Genomic DNA, 20,543 nt, shown 5'->3' with positions numbered 1-20,543 from the left:
AAAGCAGTGCTAATGAGTTAAGGGTCAACAGGTCCATCCCCCTGTGGGCTAATTAGCTCAATTCTTGGACACAACCTCTTCTACAGCCACAGGCTGGCCCTCTTACCCCAGGCATCACTGTTTACAAATATCCCAAACTAATCCACAAGAGGCCAACCAGGTAAGCGAACAGGTGTAGACGACTCCTCCAGTCCAGACGCTGCTCTCAACTGCTCCGGCCTGACAGCAGCAGTCTCCGAGCCCAGGACAGCAGGTTCAAAGTCGGACCCGCCCCTCGTGGGCAGTTCCTGGTCCCACAGAAAGAGGAGTCCTTGCATCTGGGAGCAAGCCAGCCCCCTCTGCCCTCCCTGAATGCAAAGGCAGCATCTGGCCCCATGTAGAGGAGTCCTGAGCATCCCTGTGCCTGTCCCCAAGGCCGGGACACCAGACAATTAGACAGAGGAAGAAGGCATCAGAGACTGGCCCAAGCTCATCCAAGTGGGACCTTCAGCTGGGCCTTTTACCAAGAAACTTTTGGTCTCTTAGGCCATTGGAACTCCTGTTTCTGTTAGGGGAAACCGAGGCACTAAATGAAGATAGCACTATCTACCGTCCCTCACTCATCAATTTGCTTAAGAACACTTAGGAAGGACCTACTAAGCACCAAGCACTAGATGAGGACCCAATGATATAGAGAGGAAGCGTCTGTTTCTCCCCACTTTTCTGGTCAGGGACACGGACCTGGGCCATGACTGGACAAGACCACTCGAGCCCTGCTTCGATTGCGTGCCCAGTGCTGGGGTTGCAGAGGGCACGGCACCCGCTGTCTGGGGAAGAAGCAGGGCCTGGTGGCAGTGGCCTGAGCTCACTTCTGAGTTCTCCTTCTGGCACTCTTTCATACGTCATGTGATTTCAGAGGAGGAGAACGACTCGGGATCTTAGAATCCAACTGCCCATTCTAGAGAAAGAGAGTAAAATGACTCCCCCACCACTATGACTTATCAAGTTATGAGAAAATAGGTACCGGAACCCCAAATTCCCAGTTCTGAGGAAAAAAATTGATCTTACATAGGGGATTCCTCCAGGGTCGCAAGTGGGTGGCCCCAGAGAAACCTATTCCAACATCAGAGGGACCTATCTGCAGGATCAGAGATGGCTCGGGGAAGAGCCCTTCTGCCTTCCTGCCTTTCAGAATGGGTGCTCTGCCCTCCTGGGACCTTGGGAAGGAAATAACTCTCTGACCCAAGGATGCCTGTGGCCGATCATCAGAGCTGGCTTCCCCCTTTCCTAGGCCCATCTGTCCCCAAAGAAAGTGAGAGCTGAAGCTTTGAAAAGAAATAGAAGCTAAAAGTGAAAGAGGCAGGAAGTCCAACAGGTGCCTGCTGATGTGGACAAGAGAAGGTCTTTAGACTCTTCGTGCTCAGCAGCCCTCAATATCTTTCCATTAATTAACTGAGCATGTACACACACTCGTCCACACAAGTGTACATGAGTGCACGCGCACACACACACACACTGACCGTAGCAGACCTCTGCGGGGAATGGGAAAACAGTGGGTAATACATGTGGGATTTCTCTCTAAAGGGAGATACTGACCAGATCAGCTGTAGTAGCTCACGTGTATTCAGAGACTCCAGCTGCAAAGCTCTGCAGTACAGGAAGATAATGACCACCCACTTACTGGGCCATATTTCAAATATGACTGCTGACCCTTGGGTGTTCATAAATGTACCAGAGTCTGATGCCGACGGGGTTTCCACCCCTGGAGATGACTCTTCGCCCTCCAAAGACAGCAGTTGGAAAAGGTCAGCAGAGAGTCCTCAGCAGGGCAGAAACATCTTAGCGAGGCTCCAGTAGGCTAGGTTTACCCTCATCAGAAGGCCTCTTACTCCATATAATAGTCCCATATGCTTGCGTGCTAGTTTCTGTGACAAAGAAAACCAGACCACACAGCGCCCTGATGGCTACACTGCTCCGCAGAAACTTGCCTTTCCTGTTTGTGCATTCCAGCCTTTCCCCGGAGGTCTGCTGGTGGCCCACGCTGAGAGACAGATGTCCTCCAACGGGTAGAGTTGGTTCCTCACCCAGCGGTGAGCACAGTCAGCGGAAATGAAACACGGGAAGGAGGCCTCATCCACTTCGTTACTAACACATGACCTCGGGATTCTTTGTTGTGTCTTTGTCAATGAGATTGTAAGAAAAGAAATGTGTACAGAGAAAGAGAGGGGAAGCCAGAAAACCACAATTAAAATAACCCAGTTAGACAGACATTATTAGAGGAGCTTCATTAAAAGGGTCTCATGTTGGAAAAACAACCCAACAAATGACACCAGTGCTTTCAAGAGACAAGTGCCACATTTCTAAGCATCTCACACAGGGCTGGTACCTATGTACAGGATAGTCATGGTGTTTTAGGTGTGTCGTGTGTGTGTGTGTGTGTGTGTGTGTGTGGTTTCTGAGGCAACCATCGAATTAATGCACTTAACTACCTATTGAACAATGAAAGCGATTTGCTAAAAGCAACACTTATTTCTATACTCATTTTGGTGTTTCTATGTGTTGGTGGCCCAATCCCACCAGATATCTAAGTGATCTTTCACTTACCATGATAACAAGCTAACCTTCTAATAGGAAACTAATGCCACTAATGTGAGCTGTTTCCCAGGAGAGGGGCACTAGCCAAGCACACTCTCGGCAGGCCTGGCTGTAACCAACGGCGAGCTGTGGGGATGCGCCCCTCCTGGGAGCTGCTGGGAACAGTGGTCAGAAAGCAGCTCCAACTCAGCGTTCTGGGGTTGAACCCATGAGCTTCTTTCTGCTCATAAGCCCAGCTGCTGGGGGCCCCAGATCTCCCCTCTGAAAAACAGAGAGGACCATGACATTATGACCAGAGCTATGGGCCAGCCAAGCAAGGGAATCAGGACTCAAACTCCACTAGACTAGCCCAGTTCTGCAGATGGCCACCACACTGGGGCTAGTCCAGCAGCCAAAACTGGACCCATGGGAAATACCAGGGAAGGCTTCTCAGCGTTGGGAATAGGACCGAGTAAGACCCACTTGGGTGCCGCCTTTTTCCTTTTGTGGCTTAGCTTCAGAGGTCCCCCGTGGCTACCTGTCCAGGGCAAGAAATCCCCCAACGCCCATCAATTCCCACTCCCCTCGCAATCTACTGCAGACATCCTCAGCTGCCCCTGGAAATTGCAATTGGAGGGGGGCATGCCAGAGCAATTAAGGTTGTGTGTTTTCTGGCGAGGGCTGGGCAGCAGCGGCCCGGCTCGCCAGGCTGAATCACGGGGTAGCTCATTCCCTTGTTAGTGGGGATAAATTTTATTAGTCCCGCTCTTGTTGCCGTGCGTCTTCCCCTCTCGCTCCTCGGGCCCGTGTGTGAGTCTGGACGATGCTGCCTGCACGCAGGATAAATCAGCCAAACAAATCCCATTATAGTTTGGAACACTGACAGAGACGCAGTAACGACATGGAGACCAGAGGAAAATGCGGGCTTCCTTTGCTGCCGCTGCCCCGTTTCCTGGACATGGACGGCACGCGGGGCCCATCTACTAGGGGACAAAATGTGAACTGGGAGTCGGGATGGAGAACTCCTTGCATTGCCTCCCCCCCCCCCAACTAATTTAATGAAAAGAAGTAAGTGTCACATGCTCAGTGTAGTCGTTTATCTCTGCCTTGAGAAAATGAAGGGGCACCTGAAGGTAACGGCAGAAAGAGTCGGGCCAGAAACGTGTCCTCTCCTTCAAATCCCGTAGCGTAGCAATCGTCACATGTGCCGGATGGAAAAGAAGACAATCGGGCCCGTTCCGGGCCTGGGATACTGAACATAACGTCTGGGTTTGGCACAGCCCGGATCTCTCAAAATCAGATACTGGTGGAGGAAAACGGGGACGTACGAAATCACGTCAATATCAGTAAGTCCCTTTCTGTCCCGTCGTGTGATTATTATGACCAAAGGAGAATAGACTGATGGTGCTGTGTAGCTGTTTAAGTGTCCTACAAATATAGGGTGCTCTGTATCTATCATTATTTGTTAATGTCCATGCATTTCTCTTTCTTTCGGAGTCTCGGCACACTTTATTAAAGGGATATTATTTTCATCAGCTCCTTTCTGGAAGAGGAATGTATAATGCAAGGCAAAAGGGAAACTGCTCACCAGCCCAGTGTCATCTCTGAAGCTGGGACTGGCTGAGACCCAAAGGTCCAAACTCTCGGGCCAGGATCCGGGCCAAAACGCCACCCTGTGAGGATGATAGGAACTGAAGGGAAGCCCCGGACATGCAAATCCGGATTGTTAGCTTGGGATGGCCTGTGTGCCGATTGAATGAGAGGCCCGGCTGCCGATTTTGGGGGAGCTATCGCACACCGTGTGGGGTGTGTTTGCACGTGCACGTGTGCGCGTGGGAGAGAAACCCTGCCATACTCGCTGCTCCATGTCTGTGGCTGTGAGGGAGAAGACATCACAGAAAGATGAAGGCAGAGGGAGCCTAAGAGATGACGGTGCACAGAGTGTAAGTGTAAGCGAGACAGCGAGACCGCAGAGAGAGCCACAGGTAGATAGACGTGGGTGGGGAACAGGCACCACGGGAACGTGGGTCGGCCTCCGGAACGTGCGCACGTGTGAGTGTGTCTATACATGTGCACACTTCTGTGCCAGGGTTCATGCAGGGACATCTTTGCACCAGGACACAGCAGTGCATGGCCCATTTTTATCCCCACTTAGCAAACCCTATACCGAGGCCCCTTGTCAGCTGTCTGTGCCAAAATTCTGCATATATGATACAGAGGGTCCCGGCACTGTCTCTACTGATCCAATGGGCTCCAGAGTGGCATCTTAAGAGGACATGTCTAGCCTCGGAGGCCAATCTCAAGCCCCTTCCTCTTACCAGGTCCAACATACCACCAAGGGTGCAGCCACCATCCCGTACCCCTAAAGCATCCTGTGTACTGGACTCAGATTCAACTCTCACTGCAAACCCTGCTGGCCCAAAAGAGGGAAGTGGGTGGCCTCTTCACCTGCCTACCTGGGACAGAAGCCATCTCGAAGGGAGAGGGGGAGGACTTGATTCTATGAAGATTAAGGGTATGATACGGCAGCCTCCCAAATTGTCAGGGATATTTTTGATGTGTGTTCTCACTGGGATAGGGCATATGTGTTTAGTGTGCCACTGTGTGTGTGTGTGTGTGTGTGTGTGTGTGTGTGTGTGTGTGTGTGTTGGGGGTGGAGGAGGGGCAAATGTAGTAGAGATGAGAACGGAAGGCTGGGGCAGGCAATAGGGGGAGTTCCTGGTCTGAGAGAGGACTCTGGCTGAGCAGAAAGAGAAAACCTTGCTCCATGCCATAAATAACAGGATACGCCCCATCTAGTGAGAGCTGCACTTCCTGCTGACAGGGGATAGAAAACACCCAAGCAGACTGGCGGCGACCGGCACCCGGAGCCTGAGGTGACCGCCTGGCCATTCCGGATGTTCGCTCTCCTGGAGTTTCAGGATCCCAGGCGCCAGCCATCCAGTCTCGGAGGTCAGGCCAGCCTGAGTCCAGGGGAGTGACCCTGTCTCTTCCCAGGGCTGCTGTGTCTGACCTATGAATGGTGTCTTCACCACTCCTCACTGTCAGGCACAAAGCGAAGTTTGGGTTTAAAGATAAAAAGCTCAGTTCAGTCCCCACACAGGGACCAGTGGAACAGAATCGAGAGTCCAGAAGTAAATCCATATTTATATGGGCAGATAACTTTCAACAACAACAAAAAAAAAGCCAAAAACATACAGTGGAGAAAGGAAAGCCTCTTCAATAAATGGTGCTGGGAAAACTGGAAAGCCGCCTGCAAAAGAATGAAACTAGACTGTTGTCTATCACCACACACCAAAATTAATTCAAAATGGATTAAGGACCTGAATATAAGACCTGAAACAATAAAATGTATTGAAGAAAACACAGGAGCAAAACTCAACGACCTTGGACTTAAAGAGGATTTTATGAATTTGACCTCAAAGGCAAGGGAAGAAAAAGCAAAAATAAATGAATGGGACTACAGCAAACTAAAAAGCTTCTGCTCAGCAAAAAAAAAATCGTCAACAAGGTAAAGAGAGAAACATCAGAATGGGAAAATATATTTGCAAGCAATGCCTCCAATAAGTACCTAATAGCCAATATATACAAAGAACTCATATGGCTCAATAACAACAAAAAAACAAACAATCCAATCAAAAAATGGGTGAAGGACCTGAACAGATACTTCTCCCTAGAGGACACACAAATGGCCAACAAACATATGAAAAGATGCTCGACATTGCTAGCTATTAGAGAAATGAAAATCAAATGAGATACCATCTCACACCTGTTAGAATAGCTATAATCAACAGCACAAGTAATAACAAATGTTGGAGAGGATGTGAAGAAAAAGGAACCCTCATACACTGCTGGTGGGACTGCGAATTGCTACAGTCACTATGGAAAACAGTATGGAGGTTCCTCAAAAAAACTAAGAATTGATCTACTGTAAGATCCAGCAATCCCTCCACTGGGTATTTACTTCAAAGACTTGAAAACCCATATCCAAAAAGATATTTGCACACCGATGTTTATAGCGGCATTATTCACAGTGGCCAGGACATGGAAGTGACCAGTGTCCTACAATAGATGATTGGCTAGAGAAGCTGTGGTACATCTATACAATGGAATATTACTCAGCCATAAGAAGAGATTAAATACAGCCATTTGCAAGAACCTGGATGGACCACGAGATAATCATGCTAAGCAAAATAAGCCAGACAGAGAAAGTTGAAAATCACATGATGTCACTTCTATGTGGGATATAAACCTAAAAGCAACAAATGAATAGGACAAACAGAGACTCGTGGTCATGGACTATAGACTAGTGGTTACCAGGGTGAGGGAGGGGGAAGGTAGATGTGGCAAAAGGGTGTCATATATGTGGTGAAGAAAGAAATCTAACTATGGGAGGTGAACACACAGTGTAAACATATATAGGCCTTATTGTTAAAGTGCACAGCTGAAATGTATTGGATTACATTAACCAATGTCACCATCAAAGAAAAAAAAAGCTCAGTCCCTGGGCCTCCGTGAACCTTGTGGGACTGGCAGGTTGGCCGGTAAATCCCGAAGTCAGACAGACACTTGGTCTGGCGTTGGTTCTCCACCAGGTGCTTCTGGAAAACTGAGAGGCTTTTCTAGTGTTTGCAGTATTTGAGGAGTCTCATTGACACTTAGTGCTTTAGGGTCCAGGATCGTAAATGTCCTGCGAAGCCCTGACAGTGACCCGTCCCACCCAAGATGCCACCAGCACACCTCTGAGAAACCCCAGCGGGAAAAGTAGCCTGCTGAGAATGAGGATGCACAGTGGGTTCCCATCTACGAATTACATGACCTTGAGTGAAGGACTTGATCTCTCTGCTCCTCTATTTCCTGAACTGGAGAGGGTGGCTGCCTTTTCCATCAACACACAGCACTGCTGCGAGCAGAAAAGGAGGTGATGAACCTCTTCGTAGACTGTTGGGCACCAAACAGACTCCTACAATGAGGTAATCAGGCAGCTCGAGGCCACCACTCTCTGCTCTCATTACTGGGGCTTGACAGGCATGAGGTGGTGATTCCAGGTCGTAGTTTCTGCCCCCAGGACCTACATTTTCTATTGGAAGGTCGCTCTCAATTCAAGTCCTGAGGGGAAAATTAAGAAAGTGATTTTTGCCCCATCTAGCCTTATCACTGAAGCTGAAATCGCCTGACTGTTCTGTCTACTTGTCAACTGTCTCCATTTAAGTGGATTTAAGTGACAGACGCTCCTGGGACCACAGCCATTGTGCCCCCACACAGATCATAATGACCTTCTTGGGTGCGTCTCTGTCCTCGACTCTTGGGCTCCTGGAGACTGATGTCATTTTATGATTCTTGGCATCCACCAACAGTGAGTATATTGCCAAAGGCCTAATAACTGTTTTAGCCATTCCACCATTCATTAAATCATTTGGAGACAGAATGGCTAGTGTTCTGTGAGGTTACTCCAGAAGGCTGAAGAAAAATCGGGGAGGAAAAGACAGTCATGCTTGGGGAACTCTGGGATGCCAGGCCGCTTGGCCCATGTAGAAAAAGAGACTTGGCCCATAGCAGCACACTTTCAAGCCTGGCTGGCAACTCCAGGTTGGAGGTGTCAGGGCTCCTAGGAAAAGTCTGGGAGTTGTTACCTTGGCCTGCTTAGGGCCCTGGCACATGACAGAAGCCATAGGCTATAGGCTCCTCACCCCAATAGTTATGTGCCCTTCAGATAGGTTTCAGGAGCTTGTGTGGAATCCTTCAAAGGGACCAGAGGGAGAGACCATTCAGTGCCCAGCAGCAGAAACAGGGAAAGGACACCATCATTAACCCACTCAGATGCCCATCAGCAAAGGGCCTCAAGTTGGTCTTCACTTCTCTGAATCCCAAGACAAACTGGGCCCTCTGACTGACCTCTCGAGGACTGTCTTCAGCCCATGCCCCGCAGAGATCCTTAGAGCAATTTTCAGTTGCCGGCTAGCCTATTTGTTCTTGGATATCTCTTTCCATTCGGGCTGGAAAAAACCAGGACACGGGAAAGGAATGGCCCAGAGGCAAATGTGGAAGATGCCTCTACTCCTCACAAGCACCAGGAAACAGTGGGCTGCTTCTCCAGCCTCTACACCCAGCACCCACTCTGGGATTTGCATTTGCAATGGGCGTTGACATTCACAACCACAGAGTCCCATGAGGAGGCCACTCCTGGCCCCTGGCCCTTACCTCTGATGTGGGCCCAGCCAGCCTTCCCGGGCTCACCTGGAATTAGAACAGGGGGCCTGTAGACTGCAGGTCCAGCCTCACAGTCCCAGGCTTCTCCCTGACCTGGTCACCAGGCTGCGGCCCGCCACACAGCTCCACAGATGCCCCATGGCATGGCAGGCCAATAAACAGGGGCATTCTCTCCCCACTTCACCCCATCCTCAGCGAGCACAGCCAAAGGGGCAGCGGGGACCTAGTGCGAGGGTCTGGGACTACTGCTCTCAGTTCTGGAGGCATGAATTCAGGGGAAGGAATGTGGGTCCCAGGAAATGGAAGGGGCCAGCAAAGCCTGCAGGGTGCCACAGGGTGAGCTTAGGGAACAAGCTCTTTGAGCTGTGACTATGCTAAAACCCATAAGAGACCCATACACTGAAAAACACAAGTCCTATAAGTCAGTCAGTCTCCTGGGCCTTTCCCTGCCCTCCACCATTTTCCTGCAGCTGAAACACCACAGGGCAGAGGACATCTGAGGTTCAGTTCCACTTTGCAGGCCTCAGGGGAATCTTGGACATGGAGACAAAGAACACTCTGGAGGTCACCTCTGCCCCCTTGCCTCAGGGCAGGAAGGGACAAAGGAAAGGACCCCAAAAGCCACGGGAGCGGGTGGAGGAAAAGCCGGGTTCGCCAGCACTGTGCCGAGGCCAGGTCCTCAATGGGGACACTTGGGAGCCGAGCCTGGCTGATGGCACGTGGCCCATGTGTGGTCTGAGGCCAAACTAACTGCAGCCGAGGTTCTCCGGCGCAAAGTAGCTCGAGGATCGTCTGAATCAAAGGAAACCGATACCGCGCATTAAAAGCCGGCGTGGCCTTTCAGGCTGGCTGGGCAGACGGCTCCAGCCCCGCGCGCGGCTTCTGGCCTCCTCCTCTCCATGCTCTCAGCCCTGAACTTGCCTCGAACTTGAAAGGGCTAATTAAAGCCAAAAGAAAAATCAAAAGCTTGTTATCTGGCTCCATTACTCCAGTCCTGGCACTGCCCTGTCTTGCAAAGCCGTTTTCCCTCTGTTCTCCCCGAGGCCACCGTGCAGTATCGGGACCTGAAGTTCTGCAGACTTCCATGATGAACTTGGCTTTCTGTATTGTGGCGGGAGCAAGGCTGGGGCGACTCCCGCTCGTGGGCAGCCAGGCTGATCCCTGCAGCTGATTTTACTCCCCGAAGCATCACCCAAAAGGGGTTCGAGCAAGTTTTCTACAGAAAAGGGTCAACATAAAAAATTGCCAATCGCTCTGATCTCAAAAGAACTAGCAAGCACGTAGCATAAACTTACCATTTTCTTACCCAGGGCATATATGTGCATGCTCGCACATATATACTCACTGTGATGTGCACACATGCACGTGTGTGTATATGTGTGTGCATGTGTCCACATGGGCGTGTGTGAGTGTGGTAATGAGAGGCAAGGAGATTCTCCTCGAGGTTGCATCTGCCATTGACTCAGAAGATGTGTGACCTTGAATAATTCACTCACCTTGTTGGGCCTTGGAATCAAAGTTTAGACCAGAATATGTCTAAGGGCCTTCCCCATGCCAACTTTCTAATGCATCTCCGCTGGGATTATATTTGAGTGTGTAACACACAAACACACAGCACAGCATCTGGACTGTCATTTGTTGCCTTCTTTTGGGAGCAGTCATGGGCCCCTAAGTTCATAAGCCTGTTTCATAGGCTCTCCTGAGTGAATCTGCTACTGCCCCAAACTGAAGCCTCCAAAGGATATGCCACCTGCTAAGGCTCAACAGACACAGAAGAGCCCCCTTGATTCTCTGGCCCAGCAATGACTGTCAACTTGTCGTTACCTTTTTCGGCCCATAGTACCTCTCCCACTTCCTTTGGGACATTAGGGGTCTCCAGGTTTTTCAAGACTTTCGAAGAGGAATGACATCTTTTAGTTTCAGCCCAGGTACCTGGAAAACTCACCACCGGAAAGCAGCCTGAGCCTAAATGTCAGGGGACCAAAGACACACTGTGCTGAGGTCCTTCTTTCTCCTCCCTCTCCTCTACCCCCACCCCAAATCCCAGCGACCAGAATACTGGCCTCGCCACAGGCTAGGTGGGGTGGGTGCCAGTGCCCTCTGAGATCCTTGTGGCCGTATTTTTTTACAAAGAGAAAGTTGCACTTTTTAAATCAACCCACATACATTTCCTGAAATGGAACTGCACCAAAGTTTGACGACAAGTCAAGAATCACATCCGTGCAGATGCCACTTCGACCTGATGGGTGAAGTCCCCTTCCCTCTCCTACATTACGATTACGGTCTAGATTTTCTTAAATTAGTTTTATAACATTTTAATGGGACAATAAAAAAAACAAAAAAGGGAAAGGACAGTGACATAGGGCATCGAAGATGCCAAAAGCTGAACCTTCCAAGTCTCTCGAAGAATGATGGAGAGAAAGGTGGACCATTGTAAAGAAGAACAGAAGTCAAGCCACAGAAAAGCAGGTGCTTTTCCTGTTGGGTCCCAAGTGGGTTAGGTTGTGTCACCTGTTGCACCTGTAGCCACCGAGCAAGGCAGCAGCCTGAGGGACAGACTGGACCCTCAGGTGCCATGGGCTTTAGGTCGGCCTCCTAAACCAACCCTTCCTCCTCTCCTCCCTCCGGTGTCCTTTGGCACTCCTGTCCCCCTGAACTCTTTCCTGGCTGCTTACGGACTTTGTGATTGTGTGAGCTGTGCATGTAGAAGATGCTTCGTAAATACTGAACTCGCTTTTCTACGCAAGTTCTGCTTTCCCTCCTAGGTTCACTAGACCCTCACCCTACTCTGCTTTCACTGTTCCCTTTTCTAAAGACATACAAGAGGCTAAAAACATAGAATGTCTGGCTCCATTACTCCCAGCAATGGTGTGGTTCTAAGCTCCCAGGATAGTGACTCACAGGCTTAGTTGGTAAGAAGGGTGAGAACGTGCCTTGTCGGGCAGCACACTATGACTGGCCTTCCTCGGTGCCTGGTAACACCCGTGGAACACAATTCCTGCTTATTCCTAGCACCCCGTCCTATAACCAGTAAGCCAACATGGAATAGAGAGGCGTCCTGACAAGAAATCCAAGTTTCAGTTCCAGCTCTGACTCTTACGAGCTCAGTTTCATAGTCACAGCATGTTTGATCTGGTGATAATTTGGGTCCAGTAGGACTCAGGGCCAAAATATACTGGTCCCACCTGCAAAATGGAGTGTGATCACACCACTTGGAGGTCACAGGCTAGGGTCCTCCCTCCACACCTCACCGTGCCGGCTCACACGCCGCCCCCACCCGACTCACCGCACTGCTGCAGGGGATGTCCTTCACCTTGAGCCAGGCCAGGTCCAGCGTGCCCTCGCCCCGGTAGCAAGACTGCAGCCTTTCCTTAATGCGGTCGTTGATCTGCTTCAAGATGAAGATGCACAGAGCCGACTCATCCAAGGACTTCATTTTCCGCTTCTGCCCCTTGGAGAAGACAGTGAAGAGGAGGTCGTCCTCTGGGCGAACTCTGAGGGTGCGGGCGAGCACGGCCCCCGCTTTGGACAGGTATGCGGCCTGCAGCAGGCGGTACTCCACCCCACTGCGCTCACAGCCAATGGGCACCTCCACATAGGAGTTGAAGGCGGTGTCCTCCTTGCAAAGCCTCACGAGCTTAGATGTATAAACCTGCTCCTTTGTGGTGGAGCCGGGGGGAGACACCATCTCAGGCTGAAGGGTCAAAAAGTAGACGAAATTGCCACTGCTGAAGCCATAGACGTAGTAAATGTCGAAGTCGGGGATGACGGTGAAGGTATCCGAAGGGATCTTAATCATCGAGGCCACAAACTCGTCGTGGAAGACATAAGCGAACATGCCATCCGCTTCTGAGTTCTTGGTCAACTTCCTGCTGGAGATGGTGGGGAAGTACTCCGGTTTCCCATCCACCGCCGTGGCAATGAACAGCTTGTCGTCCAGGTTGCTGTAGGAGACGATCACTCCAAAGACAGAGCCGCTCTCGTTGACTCCCGACAGGTAGTGTTCCTTCTTGTGAAATGGCTCCCCCAGCTTGAAGAGGTCCTCCAGCCTCAGGAGCTTGCAGATGCCCTGATAGAGACTCCCGCACGCAATCAGCCTGTTCTCCTTGTAGTCTATCAGGAGCATCTTGTTGACATTGTTGGTGGTGGTCAGGGGCTCGTGGCACGTCTGGACGATGCGGGGTGGGTAACATTTGGGGTTGTCCTCATCCGGCCCTGTCTGGTGGGTCACCAAGACCTTCAGGTCACTGGAGAGCTTGTAGATCCGGTTGACGGCCCCCAAGTAAATGTGCCCTGTCCTCTCGTCCACCACCAGGTGGTTGAAGCCCTCAGCTGGCTCCCCTCGAAATGTGACGAAAGACCGCTTCTGGGATGGCGGCGGTGGCTGCCGGGGGAGCAGAGTGGAGGAGCCCATCCCTACCATGAGGAGATGGGACAGCAGGCAAGTCCAGTTCCAGGGCATGGCTTTCATTGCAGACACGGGTCCTCACGGCACAGCAGCACTGGCAGAGTGTCCTCCTGGGAGGGCCAGGACTCAGGGGTGGAGGCTCCCTACGGGGGAGAGGAAAGACGTGATGCTGGGTGACAATGGCAGCAGCTTAGTTTCACCCCAGAGCTTGTCTGGGGGACCCTCAGATTACTCTGCACAGACGAGACAGAGAACTCTACTGGAGGAAGCTAGAAGCCAAGGGCCGCGGCCGCCACAGGTGTGTGGGACAGCCAGAGCTGGGCGGCGGCAGCCACGAGAGGGCGCCTCAGTAATAATAAGAGTAGTAATGATTGCGATGGTAATAATTATAATAGTGGTGGTGATGATGATAAACAGCCATTGCCAGCCGAGCGCCTGACTGTGTCAGTCACTGCCCAGCACCTTCCAGACACAAACCTCAATCTTAAACTGCATCTCAACAAACCTCTTATCATTAGAGCCTTTCATCTGCCACTCCAGATCTTTGTTCGCTACCTTTCTCTGCACCTGGGAGGCTGACCTGTATGGACAGTACACCTGCAGGCTCTTGGCCCTTGAGCCTGGTGAGGTGCAGCGGGGAGGAGGGGAGAGCATCAGCAGAAGGCTGGAGGGGGCGAGGGCAGGAGGAGTGGGGGTGTGCCGCATGCACTGGCTGGGACCCTTGTCCACAGGTCCCATGCAGTGGCCTAGTCAGGCCCCTCCTCGTGGCATCTCCATATCCATCATGACCCACCTCCTGCCCACCTCCCTGTAGCCCCAGAGGAGGTAACAGGGTCTCACTGTCCCTTCCACCAAATACTTCCTGCCTCTTAAGGAGCCACACATTTGTCAAGAGCCCCTCTATCAACCTTTGTGCATGTGACTGAGTTTGCATGTGCCATTTCCTGCCGAGGCCCTGACTCCTAGACTTCTGAAGGAAATAGTATTTGTTACCCCCACTTGACAGCTTTGGGAGGTTATGTAACTTGCACGGCTAAAAGTGGAAGCGGTGGATTCAAACCTGGCTGTCCAAGTCCCCGACTGGTTCTCGTCCTAACTACTAAACCATCCCAGTTTATCCAGGCAGACGGGGATGTACACAGTTACTGTTTATACACAGCAGCACAGTTCACACCACTGCTTTTTGGGGGCCGCCCATTACCAGCTGGCCCTCTGGGTCTACTCCTGTCGCAGGTGAAGCTCTCCACACTGGCTGGATGATGCATGGGCCCAAATCAAAAACCCACATCCTTGATCCCTTCAGTGCAGCAGCAAACCAGGTCCTCCGGGTGCACTGCCCAGCTCTGAGCCCTGGTGTCATTTTAACGAGGCAGAGCTTGGCTGCCTCTCGTAGTGGGGCCTCCTCTGAGAGGTTTTCATTAAAGGGAGTGAACGAATGCTTTAAGAAGTGGTCGAGGAAATAAGTAAATAAATAAATAACTCCCTGTGGAACATAACAGCTTTCCGTCCTGCTGGTCTCATTCGTTTCTAACTGAGATGTCTTTCTGTGTCTTTCCAGAGGACGGCTTCATATTTCTTACGGTTCAGTAGAAATCAGGGCAGGAGTGGCCTATGTCTTATCTAAGGGCATCTTAGCTCCGTGGAATTTCTCTCATTTACCCGAAACACCTCAAAAACAAAGAAGAAGTAACTGCTGAGCCATAGGAAACTCTCCAGGAGGAAAACAGCATGAAGTCAGATAGAAACCAAGAGAAGAAAGAAGAAAACAAAGATTTGACATTGTCGGCCAAAATCCCAGTGAAAACACAGGTCTTCCCAGGTATCAGGGGAGGAAGTCTCCGGTAGATGAGGTACCCAACAACTGACAGGAGTCCTACGAGCTGAGGGCCTTTATTCATTCTCCCCACGTGGCAAATGTCTGCTCAGGCCACACACAGAATGTGCTGGACACTGTGGGATCCAAGGACAGCTGAGGCCGGGTCGGGCAGACGCCATAGGAACCGAAATTACTCAGACAGTGAAAAGTTATGTGACGAACCACAGAGTGCTTTGGGAGTTCCCATGAGGAAAATGGCTTCTAACTTGGGGTGCAGAAGCATGAAGAAGGCAGTGGGAGCCCTTAGGGAGGGGGTGGCGTTTGTGCTCAGCCATGAACTTGGAGAGGACACACGGAGCTGGGAGGTGTGGGCCTCCTTGGGGAGGGGTCAGCACAGCAAATTCCTGGGCATATCACAGAGGGTGTACCCCAGGAAGAGTCTGTCTGGAAATCACGGTTCGTGAGAGCCAGGTAGAAGACGGGGCTGGACGGGGAGAATCACGGGCCTTGTCAGGATGCCCCAGTGAGTCGAGACTGAAATGCACGGTATCGTGGGGAGAAACTTGAAGAGCAACGGCCCCCAGGAAGGAGACTCCACGTGTCTCTCAATTTAGTCTTTGCGCAAGGGACTGAGTTTGGAGCTGTGGGCTCCGAGAGGGCAGGGAGGGCCTGCCTCGCTCACCAGTGTGTCCGTAGCTCCCGACCAGCACCTGGCCTGCAGTGGGAGCTCAAGAACTATCTTCTGACTCGCAGAAAGAGAGGCTGGGAGCAAGGAGGGATATTAATATCTTTGGCTCACTTATGGTGCCCCGGGCCCCATGCAAATGCCTGTACAACGACTACCTTAGGTAACCATCACAACCGTTCTCTGGGAGCGGGACTGTTTTACCTGCCTCTCAGGTAAGGAAACATCAGCTCTGCAAAGGCATGTGGCTAATAAGCGGCAGAGATGAGTTAAAATCCAGGTTTGTAACATGCGAAATCTGTACTCTTTCCAGAAACGGGCAATTTCAGAGCCTTGGAAGCTCGCTCTAATTCACAGAAGTCCCCAAACACAAGGCATCACCCATCAGTACCTCCCCACCAAAGTCCCTGGGACCCACAGGGCATTACGTAGCAACACCCGTTAGGTGAGCACTGCTATTTACCTGTAAAAGCATTAATGACTAGAATGCACCTGGCACAGAGCCTCAGCCTGGCACACAGTAGTAAGTGCTTAATAAATGATAGTTGATGACAAGATCGGAATAAGATTAAAAGGATTAGAGTTGTGGTAACGTGACCGTGACGGTGTCTGATGATACCATCTCAATTAGACAGATAAAGAGCCCGGATGGTCCATCTTGAATTGCCTGTACGAATCCAAATATCAGAGAAGAATCTAGAAGTTTTTTATCTGCAAGGGCTAGTCAAGTTTAATGACCTTCAGTCCCTGATTTTAGAGACAAGGAAGCTGAGATCCAGCGACATGAACAACTTGCAGGAGGCCACGCCGTGAGTTCGAGGAGGGGATGGGCTTCAGCTCAGCGCTCCCAGCCCAGTGCTCTTTGCACCGCCCACAGCCTCTTCTGCCTTTAAGCGAACCCGCTTCCACATCTGCTCCCGGCCTCTGTCCGGAGGAGCCTGCTCTTCGGGTGCCATCTGTTCTGCCGGCTAACACAGCTTTCAGAACATTGCCGCCAACAACCGCATTGCAGCTGGGCTGGGAACCCTCATTCCAAAGGGCAGGTGCAGCTCAGGGCTCAGCCGCCAACCTGGGGGAGGCACCTTTCGGCATCCCTGTCTCGGAACCTGCCGAGCACCGGGAGACGTGACTGCCACGTGCCCTCCTTACTGTACACACTCACAGACCCACAAACCAAGCGACAGTTCTCTCGTTTGTGAGAGGCGAGACGAGGAAGCCTGTAATTATGAATTTACTGAGCACTTAGGTGCCAGGGCTCATTCCTCATCTTCTGTTAGGCAGTGAAATGAGACACAGTTATGCATCTCAAACACATATCACCCTCATTTGAGGATGCTGAAGTGACCGTGCCTGGAAGCAGCGGGGAATCCACAGAAAACAATGACATGTGATAGGAATAACCAGCTTCTCATTTTACACACCATGAAAGGGGCTGATTTGAAAACAAATAACGGAGAAATAGAAGAGAAAGGAAAATGAGCAAGGATGTGGGCTCCAGCTTGCCTCCCCGGAGACCCCCGCCAGGCACCACCAGCCTCCCGCCCTGGCTGCGGGCCCACAGGTGGGCAGAACCGCTGCTCTCCTGCCCCCTAGGCTACCTGAGGATGCTCTCTGCCAGCGAACCTGGGACTTCCAGAATGGTTTCCACGCCAGGACACTGGTCCTTGTGGGTGGGGACCCAACCTAGGAAACCCTCATTCCAGTTCTGGGTCACACCCACCACTTCTCTCTCGGGACATCGGTTAACTGGGTTGGAAGCAAAGCACTGGAGGTGGGCATTCAGCCCAATTCCGGTTCTTAAAGGCAAGTAATGTGACCACGTCATCTCCAGACCGCCCCAAAGGACTCACTGAACCTGGCAGGGTGGGGAAGTGGCAAAAAGGCAGGCGAAGCGAAAGGCTCCAAATCAAACCCAAACACGCTGCAATTTTCCCTTCTTTGAAATCAGATTTTAATTCTAAATGGTCTCAGGGGAGATGAGACTCATTTTTAGAAGAAGATCATCATTTTGATTAAAGAAATTGGGGCTGTCTTTGTTTAACGTGGCAAGTTTTGAAGAGCTCAAACTCATTTTCATGAAATGGCACCATCCTCTCAGATGCCTGAGTGGTAGAGAAGAAAAGTTATTATAGAGTAGATTAAAATAGCAATTACCTCACAAAATTACTTTGGAGTTTACAAGGTGTTTTCATATACATTACCTAGTTCTGAGGTTACCATTCCCAGCAACCCTGTTAGAAGAAGTATTCATAAGTATACTTCCATCACGGGGAAGGAAACTGAGGCATGAACAGGTACAAGTCCTGGCTGAGGCCACACACAATCACACTGAGACTCGGAAAGCTCTTCAGGGGTCCCCCTCAGTTTCCCATCATACGTCCCCGACCCTCTGGACAGAGTCCTAACCCCCAGGACCTTTGCTATGGGAATAACAGCATACTCGAAAGATGCATTCTAAGACAGTGTTTCCAAAAGCCATCTCTACAACCCATCACAAGTCCAGAAACCATCTGAGTGGGTCACCCACGTTTCAGTGAAATGAAATAGAAGATAAAAATAAGAGTATGTCACATTTAGGTAGGATAAGCACAATTTAGTGAGACTTTTGTGTCAGCTGTATAGAAGTATATACTGAGCGTGGTGTGATGTAAATGTATTTCTTACTGTTGGTCACTGTGATGGCTACTTTTATGTGTCAACTTGGCTGGGCCACATTACTCAGATATGTGGTCAGACATTATTCTGGATGTGTCTGTGAGGATGTTTTTGAAGGAGATTAACATTTAAATTGGTGGACATTGAATGAGGCAGAAGCCCCCCTATAATGTGAGTGAGTGGCCTTCCAATCAGTTGATGATTGAACAAAGGACCAACTTCTTCTGATGAAGAGGGAATTCTGCCAGCAGATGGCCTTTCAACTTGAACTGCAGCATGAGCTCTCTCTTTCGTATCTCTAGTCCACGGGCCTACCCCGCAGATTTTGGACTTGGAGGCTCCATGGTTGTGTGACCCAGTCCCTTAAAATCAATCAGTCAATCAATCAATCAATCAATCAATCAATCTCTCCTCTCTCACTCTCTCTGTCTCCCTGGTTTCTGTTTCTCTGGAGAACCCTGAACAATACAGTTATAATAAAGAATAATTTGAAAGACACCGTGAGAGATAGTGGACATCTATTGTTTTTGCTGCCATTCATTCATCCCCTAGGGATCCACCCCTTCACGTTCTCTCAGACCAAAAGCTTCTAAGGGAACTGACTCTACCCCTTACTCAAGGACGGATGCATGACCTGGGCCCATACCAATGAGCACAGAGCAGGACGGTCACGGTGACTGGTTCAGGGTCAGGTCCCTGATCAGAATCTCTATGAGGCAACTAGACTTTGAATAAGAGTGCTGAGGGGAAAGTTCTAGGTCTTCCAATGATCGTGACCTTGGAGAAGTGTGGGACGAACCGCAGACACCATCTTGTAACCACGGGGGTGGGAGGTGGGGGCCGGAGCCTGGAAAGAGGATGCCGACATTCTGAGGACGGACAGCAGAGCTGAGCCAGAGGGCGGAGGGTGCTGTGCCCCAGGTCTTGCGACGTCACGTGCACCGAAGCAAGCTCTTTGCTTATAGTTTCCAGTTACCTGAGCCAAGAAATTTCTCTACTGCATAAGCCGGTGTGGATTCAGTTTTCTGGCACTTGTTAATGAGAGACTCCTAACCCATAAAAATCTAGCCTTCTAGCCAAAAGAGTAACGTGTCTCTCACCACGCCACACCGCACCCTCTCTATTAGATCGTTCTTTCATAAGAAGCAGCAAGCACGCCAAAGAGATCTTCCTATCCCACGGCCCATGGAGATAAACTACAATTTTGCAAAGAGGGAGGCTTTATCCCAGGGGAGATTTGGGGGTCTGTGAAGGTGTGTGTGCTGACTCTCGTCGTCAAGTATAACGATCTCTTGTCTGCCCAGCATCTGTCTCGAGAGCTGTGCTGGGAGGCCTCTCGGGATGTTCTCCAGCTTTTTCATGACTCGTGGCTTCTGCACAGGTGAGTTAACGTCCAGATGCCCAACACCAAAGCCCCCTCACCTGTGGACTCATTCTTCAAATAGAGCCACCTCTGACCCTGGCTCAGGCCTAGGATGCCCCTACTGTGTATTAGTACAGGAACCAGTGCCCACCAGAGTCTCTCACATTGTACAAACTCTGCTGTATTTGCCCACTGATGCTGCCCCTCTTCTAAAAAGATGAGCTCCCGGAGGTCAGAAATTATGCACTTTTTTCGACTAGTCTCTCTGGTTCCAATGTTTGGGAACACATGAATAAATGGATGAATGGATGGATGAATGAATGAATGAACAACTATTTCACAGCAGAATATATAAGATGGCAGTTGGGATCAGCTGCAGATAAAGGACAAAGTAAATCTTGGCTTTGGGCTACCTGCCTAGTTCTAACAGGGACCAAACGCAAATGCTGGTTTGACCCTGCTCTAACGCAGGGCTTATAAGTACTTAAAATACTCAACTTTGCCCATTTGAAGCATGACTTGAAATGCATCAGAGAAACTACATCATTCATACATGATTTACAATGAGAACAGCCAGTCCGCTAGCTGGAATTTCATAACGAGCCACCTTGTGTCCACAAATTAGACTTTGAGAACCAGTGCCCAGCACAGCACAGAAAATCGGCATAGACCCTGCTGAGGAGAAGCTGGGCCTGAAAACGAAACTGCAGTGAGGAAAGCTTAGACAACGTGGAAGACGCAGTTGCTAGAAGTCAGCATGCATTCATTCATTTGGCCGATTTCTGGATACAAAGGGTACAGTATAAACACTCCAAAGCAGAAAATAGGACCCCCGCGCTCCGGTGGCTGGAGT

General features: G+C 50.5%; 1 protein-coding gene across 3 annotated transcripts in view; it reads right to left on the bottom strand.

Moving 5' to 3' along the window:
* PLXNA4 (plexin A4) overlaps positions 1-20,543 on the bottom strand; it is a 424,868-nt gene that overhangs the window by 333,219 nt on the left and 71,106 nt on the right. For all 3 annotated transcript variants that reach the window (XM_016148741.2, XM_016148739.2, XM_016148740.2), the window contains exon 2: positions 12,050-13,314. In XM_016148741.2, coding sequence (XP_016004227.2) covers positions 12,050-13,234 — 1,185 coding nt within the window. In that variant the 5' untranslated portion in view covers positions 13,235-13,314. The remainder of the gene's footprint in view (positions 1-12,049; positions 13,315-20,543) is intronic.

The sequence above is a fragment of the Rousettus aegyptiacus genome, unplaced genomic scaffold (genome assembly GCF_014176215.1).
Source record: "Rousettus aegyptiacus isolate mRouAeg1 unplaced genomic scaffold, mRouAeg1.p scaffold_m13_p_13, whole genome shotgun sequence".
NCBI lineage: Eukaryota > Metazoa > Chordata > Mammalia > Chiroptera > Pteropodidae > Rousettus > Rousettus aegyptiacus.
The sequence above is the reverse complement of the archived record's forward strand: the minus strand, read 5'-3'. Positions and strand labels throughout refer to the sequence as shown.